General features: G+C 32.6%; 1 protein-coding gene across 1 annotated transcript; it reads left to right on the top strand.

The window, feature by feature from the left end:
* The first annotated feature begins 8,327 nt into the window (after positions 1–8,327).
* On the top strand, positions 8,328–14,662 carry LOC102618795 (uncharacterized). The gene is made up of 16 exons (XM_006475335.4): positions 8,328–8,529; positions 8,635–8,684; positions 8,788–8,848; positions 8,979–9,074; positions 9,174–9,323; positions 9,539–9,670; positions 10,126–10,253; positions 11,233–11,275; positions 12,225–12,308; positions 12,395–12,436; positions 12,610–12,680; positions 12,888–12,941; positions 13,045–13,150; positions 13,247–13,315; positions 14,002–14,145; positions 14,303–14,662. Exons 1-16 carry the CDS (start codon positions 8,392–8,394, stop codon positions 14,420–14,422), a joined length of 1,488 nt encoding a protein of 495 aa, XP_006475398.1. The 5' UTR covers positions 8,328–8,391; the 3' UTR covers positions 14,423–14,662.
* The last annotated feature ends 324 nt before the right edge of the window (positions 14,663–14,986 follow it).

A 14,986-nucleotide genomic window follows, 5' to 3' on the forward strand; every position in this document is an offset into this window, starting at 1 on the left:
GCACATACATCACCAGAAACATCTCACCCCTCTTGACGACTAACAAGGTAAATAGTCTTAAAATATGCTGACATCCATGCAGAATAGTAATGTGAGCAATAATCATAGATTAAAAAATCTCGATTCCTGTACACCGCCATAGCATGTTCACATTGTTGGGAAAATATGCTCTTTAAAAGCATATGTGTTTATTTAATTGTAATAAACAATTTTTCTAATTAATAAAATAAATGAGGTATTTTATTCAAATATCTTAATTGTATTAATATTTGTATTAAAGTCCATTTAATTATATTATATGTATTTATGTGATCACCATGTGGATTCACAGAAGACATAAATACAAGTTATCTTATGATTAAATAAATTTAGTTCGCAGTTGATAAATAAAGTTGGGCACTTTATTTAGGTATAGACTATAATAAATTCATTGAATGATTTGTCTTAATTATGTATGAATTTATTGATGTAGTACAACTACATTGAACAGGATCACATGTGAGATTTAATTAACTTTGTAATAACTGTCAGACTTATTAAATCTCATAGGCATTGATTTTACTGTAATCTTAATCTTGAGTTAATTATGATTTCATGATTGTAATTGTTATTCCATTTGAGTTACCAATGGGCACGACACATCCTTGTGGTCAAGATTACCCGGTATCTTGGTGGAAGCAATTATGAGTATTGGAGTTATGGATTAACAATATAGAATTTGTACAACATATCTCTTGATAGGTTTTCGGCACTTGATCATAGAATTCTCTGGCCAGAGTGTGTCAACATATTTAGTATGTTGAAAATGATCATTAGAGAAAACCAGTAAGGATCAAGGAATAAGATGTTATTAAATTGATTGGACAGTTGAGATATCAATTTAATTAACGATGTGGTACAAAGGATTGTGCAGTAAAGAAATCAATGTGGCTTGGGACGAATTATTATTCGAGCATACAATTATGGAAGTCAGTTCTAATCTTTTAGTGGAGTAGATTTGGAATTAAATCATTGGGCTAGTTTAATTACAGGCCTAATTATTGTAGCCACTATTGTATGTTCCCAAATGATCCCCTGGTTAGCTCATTTAATTGACTGCACCACTACTGGACTAATAAGTAAGATAACTAGTTATTTGGGTCAAAAGCCTAAATATATCATTTAGTGGGAGGCTCCATTTAATTAGCTTTTGTATAAGGGGCCTTATGTTATTTTACAAGGTGGGTCCCCTATTGAAAAAAAAAATAACGTGAGTTTTATTTAGGGCATTATTTGGAGCCTAGGGTTTTCACTAAAGGGAGATATATAAGGCTTATTTTCTCTAAAGAAAAAAGAGAAGCCACTTTATACAAATCAGAGAATAAGATTTTTCTCTCTATTATTGAGAGAAAAATTTTCTCGTGCTAGTTGCTTTTGGTAGTGATAAAGGCGCCCACACGTCAAGTGCAGATCGAATCTGAGTCATAACCTGGAAGATCATTGGTGACAGTTCGTGATCTAACAAGCGTGGTGGTGACGGATCGTGATCTAACAGGAGTGGTGGTGGCGGATCGTGATCTAGGAGCCTAAATCACTTCAGCGGAAAAAGCCAACTCGGATTTTCAAGGTACGATTTCTAGAATACAAATTCTTATATATTATATGAGAGCGGTCCTTAAAAGGTTTTATAAAAAAATTAAAAACCTGATTATTCCCCAACACACATGATAATTGTTTAAGTTGGAATTCTCGACAAGTGCATGTGTTTTTCTAACATGTTCACACGCCCATCAAGATCATCGACTTTGGCAATAAACTCATATAGATTTAAGTTGATCGCTCGAAATATCTGAGAGGTAACTTTTCTACCTCTCACTACCTTATTCACTCATTTTTTCAGTCGACTATCTGCAGCCATGGCCTCTTGACGACAGTTACAAAACCACTCCTGTAGTTTGTCAATTATCGCATCTATTAGTTGATATATAGGTAATAATTAGTCAGATTTTATAATCTCATTCATACATTCAATAATGTTTGTATTCATAATATTGTAACGTCTCTCATCAAAGTGTGAACGTGTCCACTTGTCAATCCCTACTTCTTCGAGATACTTTCCAACTGCCTCACTAACCTTATATATCTTATTCATATAATATATGAAGTATACTAGTGCATATACTTTGAAGCCACTTTAAATATACTACCAACATCAACGTCCTTAAAGTGAACCCAAAGGTTTTGCTTTAAATGGTACGTACAAACCCCAGAGGTGGCATTCGGAAATACAGTAGCTATACATTTCTAAATATTTAGATGGCAATCAGAAATGAAAACCAAATTTTCAACTTTCCTAATTGATTCCCTCGATTTTGTGAAAGACCATAGCCAAAATGCATCATTCTCATTATCACCAACACCGAAAGCTAATGGATAAATCTGATTGTTACCATCCTTACAAGTGGCAATGAATATGATTCCTTTATATTTTCTTTTGAGGCAATAATTGGCCTAATGTAAGAAGAAAATCCCCTTAAAGAACTTTCTATTGCCATGAAGAAATACTTAAGTGATTTTAGTCATCAACCTCAAGGAAAGTTTGGGTTCCTAGGTGCTTCTTCTTAACCATTGCCATATATTAAGGAAGCAATTTACCAGACTCGTCGAGTGATCCTTGAGCAATTTGCATTGCAAGTTCCCTTACTCTCCATGCTTTGTGATAACGTATATCGTAACCATTTTGTTATCGAAAATCTTGCCTAATTTCTGCAGCTTTGTATGACAAAAACAAACTATCATACTTAAACTAAATATTTTGAACAATTAACTTCTTAGAAGCTTGTCGATGATCTTCCTTAGAGACATCATGGGAACAAGAATGTAGATGGTAATACTTTCTGATTTTGAACATATCTCAATCATTGACCTTAACAACACGAAAACGTCATTTACAATTTTTTTCCACACAAGTGACAACAAGTATATCCTTACCAAACTTGAAGGTTTTATATTCAAATTTTTTTTGTTACAACATATGTGTTGAGCAAGCCTTGAAAGACCGCTTTAGAAGAAAATTGTTGTCTTTTCACAAGTCCATCGTTGTCATCACCAACTTTGTTCAATGCTAAATTGCCAACATTAAAGAATGAATCATTCATGCATACTGAACTATTACTAGCAAGCAAACTGAGGGGCCGTTTGTTTTTTGTGACTTAATAACTTATTGACTTAATTTCAATCAGTTAAGTTATTAAGTCTATCTGTTTTTTCAACTTAATGAAATTTTTTTACCATTAAGTCATTAAGTCATTAAGTCATTAAGCTAATTTTTTTAATTTTTGCTTAATTTAAAAAGTCTAAATGATATCAATAAAAGACATTCTCCAAAAAAATTTCTATCTAATTAGTTAATTTTTATCCTTACCTAAATAAAATTTAATAATTAGCATTATTACTCATCTCTATATAACTTGTGATAATATATAGTGGAAGAGTATTATAATTTTTATCTTTTTATTTTCTTCAAATTAGCATTATTTATCTTCATAATTTTTTATGAATATTTTTCATATAAAAACATCATAAACTATAATAAAATTAATTAACATATATAATATAGATTATTAAAGAGTTGTATTCAATTGAATATAAATTATCCTATGATAATATATTATCATATTTATATTTTGTGAGATGTTTATTATTTTTTTAACATTTATAATTTATAAGGGCATCAATGTAAAGATATTAGTTTTCATATTTTTTAAGTTAAAAAGACAAACAACTTAATATTTATTTTTAGCAATTCAAACAAAAAAATATATAATTTAGATTCAAACAGTCAGCTCTATTCAGGTCTATTCATATTTCAAATAAAATAAAAAACGTCACCTAAGTCTTAACAAATAGTTGCTACCAAAGCGTGGCTGAGTTACAATCAACACCGGTGGACCATCTATTGATGCTTTAATATTTAGTAGTGTTGTGTGCTCCATAAGAAAATGGACCTCGGTTAGTTCATGTTCCACATCAGCCTAAGCATTGGGCATAAGTTCTTGTTCTAATTCATTTCCATTGCCAAAATGGTCAGCAATAAAACCATCATATTCTATGTTAGCTTTTTCAACTTCATATTGAAAGGTTGATAAACCAATGATTGGATAATAATGACTCTCTTCTCACAAAACGTTTGTTGCGAGTGGACTATTCTCTTTAAATGGCCATTAGGCTCGACAATATTTATTATGTTAATAAGTGATGCAAAGAGGATTTCTGAAACCATTACTAGCTTCTTTAAGAAAAAAAAAATCTACATCTGAATCATTCAAAAATTCCATTAGTGGCAAAGGCTCTGACGATGTTTTGTACTTGAACTTTATGTTTTAACAAATTCATAAAGGTCAACAGAAATGACTTGTGCAGCTCTTTTGACAAATTGCTCAAATGCAGTTGAATGTGGCACTTTAATACCCCATATCTGAGTACCAGTAAATCTATATTCACTATTCTCTTGAGTCCATTGACCATGAAATAGGATTGGAACATGTACGGTTGCCATTGATGAGTGAAAACACTACCGTCATTAAAAGGTTTTAGCAAAAAAATTATTGAAATTGTTGAATAAAATTACACTACAAGATTTACTCAATTTATTCAAATGACTTACTCGACCTTATTACTCGGCTCTTACTCGACTAGTTCAGAAAACTTACTCGACTATTTTAAAAAATTACTTGACTCTTGTTCAACTTGTTCAAAAAACTTACTCGAGTTTCATTGGATTGATTTAAAAAATTACTCAACTCTTACTCGACTTGCTCAAAAAACTTACTCGACTTGTTTTAAAAGCTTACTCTTACTCAACTTATTTAATAGATTTACTCGACTTCCTACTCCACTAATACTTGACTTACTCAACTCCCATACTTCACTTTGTACTCGATTAAATACTCGACTTACCCGACTTCATACTTGACTTCTTTAAAAAAAGTTACATAACTCTTACTCAACTTATTCAAAAAATTTACTCGACTTATTTTAAAAGTTACTCGACTCTTACTGGACTTAATATTTGACTTGTTCAATATACTTACTCAACTTCCTACTCAATTAGATACTCGACTAGATCCTCGACTTACTCGTCTCCCTTACTTCACTTCTTACTCGACTAAATATTCGACATGCTCGACTTCATACTCAACTTCTTCGTGGACTAATTTTTCAATTCGCTCATTACTTAAATTGGGGTCTTAAATCCCTACATTTTATGCAATAGTGTGTGTGTGTGCAAGAGCAAAAATGAATAATGTACTATTAAAACTCATAAATCATTAGCAAATATATTTGTAATGAAATCAAATTAAATCTCTAGCATACAAAATGGTTGCATTTCAAACATACCTCATCCACCACTTGACAATGCACCTTTTGAAGAGCTTGTTTTTATCAAAAACCTTTGTATTAGAGGTAAGACATGAAATGGTGAGAGAAGGAAACTATGAGAGGAAGAAATGATGAGAAGAGGAAACTGTAAAAGGAAGAAATGGTGTAGATTCATGGCTTTTTTAAAGGTATTTTTTACTTTTTTGACCTTCATGAGACATATGTATGTAATAGGATATAGATTTGGAAGGGGCAAATAGAGTATATTAAAATAAAGAGTCAGACTATTAGCACCCATCCAAAATCCTATTGAAACCCTTGTTTCAATTATATCTCATTTAATGCCAAAAATATCTTTTTTTCCTAAATAAACACTCTTTTCATTTATGAATTTTTCAATTTCTAATAAAATTTCTTACTTTTACATTCTTAATATTTGTATTCCTCTCTTCAAACTTTCTTTATTATTTAATTTCTAATGAAAAAAATCTAAAAGAAAAAAGCAAGAAGAACATTATACTTAGAAAATAATGAATATCTTATGTGTCTAATACAATTCTATCCTACCTGTAAATTTTGGATTCAACAATTAGTTTGAGAATCCTTAAAAAATTATTTGTAGTAGGATAAAATTTTATTTAATTTATTTTTTCACTGTATTGTATCTTAATTAAATTGTTATGTTTAATTACAAGAATTTTATTTTGGCTTAGAGTATTACTTCTTAAATTTAGATTATTTTAATGATAATAAAAAATTTATATTGTCGAGGAAAATAAAATTGAAAAGAAAAAGAAAATATAAATAGATTAATTTTATTTATATTTATCCTTAAATATAATTATAATATAAAAGAAATTTTATGAGATTAATGAAGGGGTGCCAAGCCAATAGTCCAACTCTAATATAAAAAAATCTGTAATGCAGCAACAATTCTCTCTCTTAATCGTGACAAGACTCTTACCGAAATTGGGTTCTTTTCACTAGTTAAATTCAGGGCGATTTTTAGAAACCTCTCCTGAGGTTTGATATAATTTCACTTAGATGGCGAGATTGATTGTATTCTCACTTACCTCCCAAGCCATTAGTATACATACATGTATAACGTTAGTATTTGAGGACAAAAATGTAAAAGACAAGCTGAAATTCTAAAAAAATCAAATAATAATAAAAAAATGGTTTAAAATCTATTGGATAATTGTATTAACCGATTACACACAATATCCATTGTGTAAAAAAGTGCATTTCTCTTTCCCCACCACAAAAAAAACAATGAAGATAAACACCATTTTCACTCACAATTTTCACTCTACTCCACTCCACTCCATTTTCATTCATAATTGTCGATCTTCACCATTTCTTTCTCGCACAATTTTCACTCCACTCCCCTACTCTCATTTGTTGGAACAAAAGGAAATAAACACCAAGAGCCTATATAACCCATGAAGAAGAAAAACATGGGTGGTCGGAGAAGGCCACCGACTGGTGACGATCAACGGTGGCCAGGATATGCCACTGGTATTAGAGTTTGTAAGAGGTTAGTTACTTTATCAAAGTCTAAAATTTTAAAATACCTTTGATTTTTTTATTTTTTGAGATTTTATAAGTGGTTGTTGTTGGTTGTGTTTGATTTGTCTTGTTCATGAGTTGGTGGTGGAAAAATTGATTAAAAGGAGAATGGGTTCAGTTATATGTGACCATGAGTTGAAAAAAATTAATTATTAGTGATTTTATGTTTGTGATTTACACCATACAGTGTAATAAGACATATAAAGCCAAGAATTTGTTATTCTTATGCAAATGGGTGTGTAAAATAGAAGTAGTCTTAGTTGTAATTTTTATTTTTCTCACCAAAGTTTGCTAAAATTGATCTGTTTATAAATTTACAGTGTTTATGTGCGCCTGTCGCACGAACACAGTTCCTGCGTTTTTGGGCGACAAGGCTTGTCTCCCATGCAACAACCCATCGTCGCACGAACACAGTTTCTGTATTTTTGGGTGACCTTTCACTTATTAATGTGTGCTTATTGACATATGATAAGGACGAAAGGCCAATTGAACTGTCTGTTGTTCTATTGAAACTTGCAGCAAAAATGGATAATGTCATGTATAAAGTATAACTTAGCTACCATGCCACAATGTTAGTGTAGTTGTTATTTTTGTTCTTTTTGTGTATATGGGCGACTATTGGATGCACAGGCTGATGAAATTCAGTCAAATTATGATTGTTATCAACTGTAAGATGCAGAAATGTACATGTGACTGTTATTTAAATGATGGTGTCATTCTACTTAGTGTTAATTTCCAATTCAATTAACTCATACTAATTTTTTTTCCTCTCGACACAAATTAAAATGTTTGTTATTTTTTATTTGTGTTGCTGGTTTGGTGACATACAACTTGACGGTTTTCAATTTAATTATTTCTTTAAATAAGTAAAATATTGGTGGTTTGTTTGGTGGAGACTAGTATAGTTTATTACTGATATAACTAAATTATGTTTTAGTGATTTTTTATTTCACCCTCCAACACTACAAGCATTCTGTAATTTGGAGAGACAAACACTTGTTACCTGAGAGACAATATTTGTCGCTCGAAATTACAAAAATAAACATTCTGTAATTTAGGGAGACAAGCATTTGTCGCTCGCGAGACATGTTCTGTCTCCCCAAATTGGTTTGGATATTGTAGTCATTTCGTAAGTCAACTAACGGTCAACCAGTATGTATACTAACGGCAGGGGAGATAAGTGAGAATATAATTAATCTCGCTACCTAAGTAAAATTATATCAAACCTCAAGGGAAGTTTCTAAAAATAGCCTGTCAAATTCACTAGTGGAGCATCTACTTTTTAGGCCGAGTCATTCTGCAAAGCCCAGATCCAAAGCCCAACAGAGCCCAAGATGCCGAATCAGAACGTCGTCATTTTAAAATAGCGCCCGTCAAGTCCGTCGTTTATTTTTCAGTTACTTATAGAACGCAGTTTGCAAGAGTGAACGAACACCAGTCGAAACGAAAGAAGCCATTTCAATGGCTTCGTCATCGTCACTCTCACCTCCTAAAGTTCCCAAGGAGCTCTACTTCATCAACCGCGAAAAGGTCCTGAATTCACTCCGCCAACACCTCACAGAAACATCTCGTCCTTTACACGGCTTCGTCCTTCTACAGGTAATCAATCAATCTTCTTCATAATGATATGCAATAACTATAAATTAATCATGTTCTTATATTTATATGATCACTGGTCGATTTTTTCGATCAATCCTTTTACAGGGAGGCGAGGAGCAGACACGTTACTGCACCGATCACCTCGAACTCTTCAGGTGCGTGATCAGGGATCACTTGATAACATCCTTACTATTTTTCATATTTAGATTTCAGTGCTTGTAGCTTGTGATTATTGATGATTGTTGATTGGATTATTAGGCAGGAGAGTTATTTTGCCTACCTGTTTGGAGTTAGAGAGCCTGGCTTCTATGGAACTATTGTGAGCTCATTCTGCTTTTTTGTTATTGCTGCTAAATATGTTTATATCTATTGGTGTGGAAGCTTATGTGATTTATTGATCATTGAATTTATCTATTTATTTATTTATTTTTGGTTATTCTTTCTCAAAGGATATTGCGACTGGAAAATCTATTCTATTTGCTCCTAGACTACCTCCTGATTATGCAGTTTGGTTGGGGAAAATAAAGCCATTATCCTACTTTCAGGTGACTACAATGTCAGTGATGGTTGATTTGCTTGGTTGAATTGTGATGAATATTCATTGTTTATATTTTTATTTGCAATTTTACTTCCCTCTCTTGCAGGAAAAATACATGGTTAACATGGTCTACTATACTGATGAGATTGTAGGAGTTTTACAAGGCCATTACAAAGAGCCTGGAAAACCTTTACTGTTTCTCTTGCACGGACTGAACACTGATAGTAATAATTTTTCAAAACCGGCTCAGTTTGAGGTTTTAGTCTCATTCTTTTATTATCTTCCTGTGTTTTTCGTTTCTGCCTTACAAAAAGAGTGATGATTGAGTTCTTAAGTTTCCTTATTGTTGGCATTACTGCATTGCATCATTTATATCTTGAAGTCAACAGTGTTGCATAGATATCAAAATTCCAAAATTATGTCAAAGTATATGTTTTGATTTTAATTTAATTGGTTTATTTCTTGATTTAGGGGATGGAAAAGTTTGAGACTGAGCTGAATACATTGCATCCTATTTTGTCTGAGTGCCGAGTTTTTAAGTCAGACCACGAGCTTGCTCTTATCCAGTTTGCAAATGATATAAGCTCTGAGGCTCATGTTGAGGTAACTATTTGGTGGTGGTTATGTCGTATCAATGAATACCAATGTATTTTATTTAGATGAATTTAAAGAGCAGTGTCTTTGATAGTTCATTGGCCATAGAACCATGGAACCATAATCTTTTAATATTTTTTTAAAAGGGTTCACTAATTTCTTCTTAGTTGTTTTACCTGACCCTCCTTGAGAAGGTATTCTATTTGTTTAACTATAGACCTAGCTAATAGTTTCTGCAAATCAGTTGTGTATCCATAGAACAATTAATCACTTATTATACTGTCACGACATCTGGATTGGGTAAGTGGCTTCATAAACTCTTTGCAAGGAAACAAATAGGACACAGGGGGAAGAAAATCCTTCTAATATTTGGAAATCTATTGAGCAAAACCATTCTTGTCTTGTCCTGATTTCAAAAATTATGTTTTAATAAAATGTGTGTTGCTATTTGGCATTCCAACTAGGTTATGAAAAAAACTAGAGTAGGCATGAAAGAGTATCAGATGGAGAGCATGTTTCTTCACCACACTTACATGTACGGTGGCTGTAGGCATTGTTCGTATACATGTATTTGTGCCACTGGTGAGAACAGGTGAGAGATTTCTTAAACTGCAACTTTTTATCATTCTAGGATAGTGATGCCTATTAGCTGCATGTTAATGAAACTTCGATGCGTGTGTATTGAGGATACATCTAAGTCAAAGGAAAATATGTAACTTCAAATAGCTAATATTTCGTTCTTTGATTTCTGAAATATTCAATAATATTTGGTCATTTGGTTTATTTCTTTTATTATGTTCTTGCATGTGCTTTGAAATATTTCTTTCCAAAAGTGTTTCAGTCTGTAAGAGAAAATAGGGCACCAACAAGTTATGTTGCTGCTTTGGTTGATTATGAAGGGTCTAATGAAGGATAAATCATCGAAACTATGTTTTTAAACTTAATGTTTGATTAGAAATATTGTTGCAGGAACGCTTCAAAGCCATTGAATTGGATAACCCAATGCAAACTCAATCTGTCTATATCTCCCGTGTCCTGCCATCATTCCTGAGTGCATGGTTTGTTCGTATAGGCTTATTGTAGATGCATATAAGCTTCTTGAGATGAAACCTTTGACTCTGTGATTGTCCCTTTTCTATTTCTTGAACTGGAAGATGTTGATTTAATTTCTTCACTTAGAAATTTAATTGAGGATATTTCATTTAATAATATAGATGAAATAGAGGTTAATCATGTCATTTAATTATTTGAAGAAAAATGTTTCCTTCAGACCTCTTTATTAATAATGGTTGCTTTTTGAATTGAATTCTATCCCGAGCATTTTGGAATTCATACTTACAAGCACCAGCTTTCTATGTGAAAACGATATTTATCTTCCAGAAAGGCTGAGCATGCTATTTGTTAGTTATTCACAAGGGTTCTGCAGTCAGTATTTAGTTTAGATTTTTGCAGCTGCTTACTTATGCATTAAAAATATAGTGTCAGTTTGATTGGTGTTTGGTGTTATTTTTTAATGTAAGTTTTACTTCCACATATAGAATAGCTAACGGCATTTATGTTTTATGGTTTAGTGCTGTTCTCCATTATGGGCATGCGGCAGCTCCAAATGACAGGGTACAGTTGACTCTGCTTCTTTATCCTTTCATCAGTTTTAAATAATGGTTGAATCAATGCCTTAAGAAGCTATAACTACCATGCTATTTTCAATCTGGTTATTTTTTTTGAAGCCAAAAGTAGTGACATTTTATTTTTTTATTATCTGTTGTGGTGAATCCTGTTTAAAAGGCAAGATAATATGTAGTTTTGGTTAATACTTTGAAAGAAAGGAAACGTTGTTTTGAATTTGAATGCGTGATCTTGGATTTAGACATGGAGAACCATGCACTTGAGAAAAATGGACGTTTTATGTTGGAAGTTGTCTCCATTGCATAACCTGGTAAAATTGTATTGGTATCACTAAAACATGCTATCTTGTTCGGAGCATGAAAGAACATTTCATTGTAATAGATAGATAAATTGATGGATAGGTGGAAACAATTACATAAATAGGAAAAGAATATCAGCAAGACATAACATTCTCTTTGTTTAAAGCTTCAAGATTTATGTCCGTTGGTCTGGTTCCTGCAAGCAAATACTCAATGATTCTATCCAAGTAGATTCATATTTGTTGATTTTAGTATTTCTTACACATGCATGAACACTTCTGTAATTTCTTGATCAGTTTAATATGTAATATGTCGTATGATTGAAGATCTTAAATGTTCTTGAAGCTAGGATCCTTTTTGGTGCAGAGTTGAATTAATTATTTGTGAATCATCAGATTAGGAGATGAAGTCTGATATTGGCTCTATGTGATTGCGATCTGATTCGTACTATGACTTCTGCTTTTTCGTTCATTTTCTTTAAACACCGTATGGTACTTTGATGGAAACTTTATGGCTGAATAGTTAATATGTGAATGGTTTTATCCATTAGAAGACTGGTTCGGAATTCTCAGTTACTTATCCAGTTAATTAGTTAAGTTTGTTAAGTTTCTGTAATCTGTCTAATGCTTTTTCTGCAGACCTTTGAAGATGGAGATATGGCATTGCTTGATATGGGAGCTGAGTACCAATTTTACGGGTCTGACATTACTTGCTCATTCCCTGTGAGTCCTTGTACTACAAAGGATTACCTCATGTTGTTTTCTGTTCCTTTATCTTAGTTCTTAAATATTTCAAACTGTTTTTGCAGGTAAATGGGAAGTTTACTAGTGATCAGAGTCTTATATATAATGTAAGTGATGCACTTAGGGGCGTGTTTATTACCACCTCTTCCTTCCCATTTCTGCTTTGAGGGAGAGCTGGCTTCAAATTAAATCCTCTGTCATTAGAAAGAAGTTCATAGTCAGTGTCTCGTAGGGTTTTCACTGCTAGGATTTCCTGTTTTTTAATTAACATGTTCTGCAGGCCGTCCTCAAAGCTCACAATGCTGTCATAAATGCAATGAAACCTGGAGTGTGCTGGGTGGATATGCACAAGTAAGTTTAAAAGTGAAAATGAGTGTTTTACTTATATATACTCACTGAATGTGGTTTCATTCATGATTCTCAGTAGGCATGAAGTTGCATATTCTGCTTTGTTTTCTTCACTTGAAGATATCCTTTGACTTTTTTTAAAAAATGCTGATAACTTTTTCTTAGCCTTGCAATCGTCAAATTGGTAATTGTTTGTTGTTACTATCATAGATTGGCAGAGAAAATTATTCTGGAGTCGCTGAAGAAGGGTGGTGTCATGGTTGGGTAATTTGCAATTTCACTGCGACTCCTTGTCATTTACTTTCAGGTTCTCATCTTTTTTAGAAGAGAAAAAAACAATTTCTACATAGTCTGAATCTATCTGTAGGAATGTGGATGAGATGATGGCTGCACGATTGGGTGCTGTTTTCATGCCTCATGGTCTTGGGCATTTCTTGGGTATTGACACTCATGATCCTGGCGGCTACCCAAAGGTTTATATGATCAAGTTAACAGCTGATGGATTTTAGTTCCTGTCCTTGTTTTGTCTTCTTATTTCTTTGGACTGGAACAATGAAAATGATTTGCAGGGAACAGAAAGATCAAAAGAACCTGGCTTAAAATCTCTACGTACAGTTAGAGAACTCCAGGAGAGAATGGTAACCAATGTTTTTTTAAGTCAAACTTGTGCTCTGTTTAAGATTATGATTAAATCTTATAGATTATCTCCTACTAATTTTCTTCTATTTCTTTTAATTCTAAATTGGTTTTCTACCGGATTTTCAAATATGCAATTTGTCTTTCCAAATTATTTCCCAAGAGATCGTACTTGGAATTTTAATATGATTGTCGTTTTTTATTTACTTGACTAAAATTTTCTGTGGGGCAGGTTAATTTACTAAACTTAAAAAAGTAAAAATTGATTTAAAATTTAAAACATAGCATTATATGTGATCCACCTTGATGTGCCTAGCTTGTATAATGTGATTTACATATTACATAATGACCTATGATCAAAGTGATTGCTTTCTCCTATGTTTTACTCGGAGGATTCATTTTGGGTTAAGTTCTCAGATGATGTGGTATAGGCATATACTTATGCCTCATGAAAATCAAATCATTCTGCTGCATTTACAGTGATATTGATGGATCTTGAATGTCTATTTAAATGCAATGGTTATCTAGATATTGCATTGTTGCTGTCCTTTGGATATTGCATTGTTGCTGTACTTTGACGTTGTTGTTAGTTGTCTTCTTTTGTTGTTTCTCACATTGGCTCTATTATTGAGACGAATTGTTCTTTGAAAGACATGGGAAACATCTAAGCTTAGATGCTATCTTATAGGTGATCACAGTGGAGCCTGGATGTTATTTCATTGATGCTCTGTTGGTCCCGGCCATGGAAAATGAAAGCACTTCCAAGTTTTTTAATCATGAAGTAATTGGCAGATTCAAAGATTTTGGCGGTGTTCGCATTGAAAGTGATGTGGTACTCCTCTATACACTGCTCACATTTGCCCCTAATTGGAAGAAAATTTCTTGCTTTTGCATCATACTTGCATATTTATTATTCTGACTTGAGACATTTTTTACGATATCTTGTGATTATTTGATGGTTTATACTTTTTCTTTTTCAATGTATTTAGCTTGTCACTGCCAATGGAAGCAAGAACATGACTAGCGTACCTCGGGAAATATCAGATATTGAAGCCATAATGGCAGGCGCTCCATGGCCTTCTAACAAGACTGCTCCATCAAATAGTTGAAAGTAGTGCCAAAGATCTAAGAATAAGGCTCTGTTAGTGGAAGTTTTGGTCATAAACACCAAATTTCTTGTTAGAATTATGAGCCAATTATTTTGAAACTGGAACTCTGAAACTAGAATTTTATCAAATGGCAAGTGCTTGTCGTTCTCACAATTGAATTTGAGTGGTTAGCTTGGACAAAAGTTGTCTCTGTGTAAATGAATGGGGAAGAAAGTAATCCACTATGTTCTTTTCTTTAGAGATTATGCATATGGTTTTCGTCACAAGGACCAATAGATAATTTTTACTTCGGTTTGAAAGATACATTTATATCAGGGTGGTTGGTTGCCTTAAAATTTAACTTTTCATCCATTAGATTTATGCAATCCAATAGTAGATAGGTAGAGATATAAAATATTACTTTTTAACTTTAAATCTTTATCATTAGAATCATAAAAAAAATAAGTCATTTTTTTAAGTTAAGTGGATGTTACCCGACACCTTAATTTTAAAAACTAAATTTTAGTTTGTCCATCTTTCCAAATATCAAATAGTTGGCAATTAAACACTCTACATTTTCTTCAA

Source organism: Citrus sinensis, chromosome 1, assembly GCF_022201045.2.
Source record: "Citrus sinensis cultivar Valencia sweet orange chromosome 1, DVS_A1.0, whole genome shotgun sequence".
NCBI classification, from domain to species: Eukaryota; Viridiplantae; Streptophyta; class Magnoliopsida; order Sapindales; family Rutaceae; genus Citrus; species Citrus sinensis.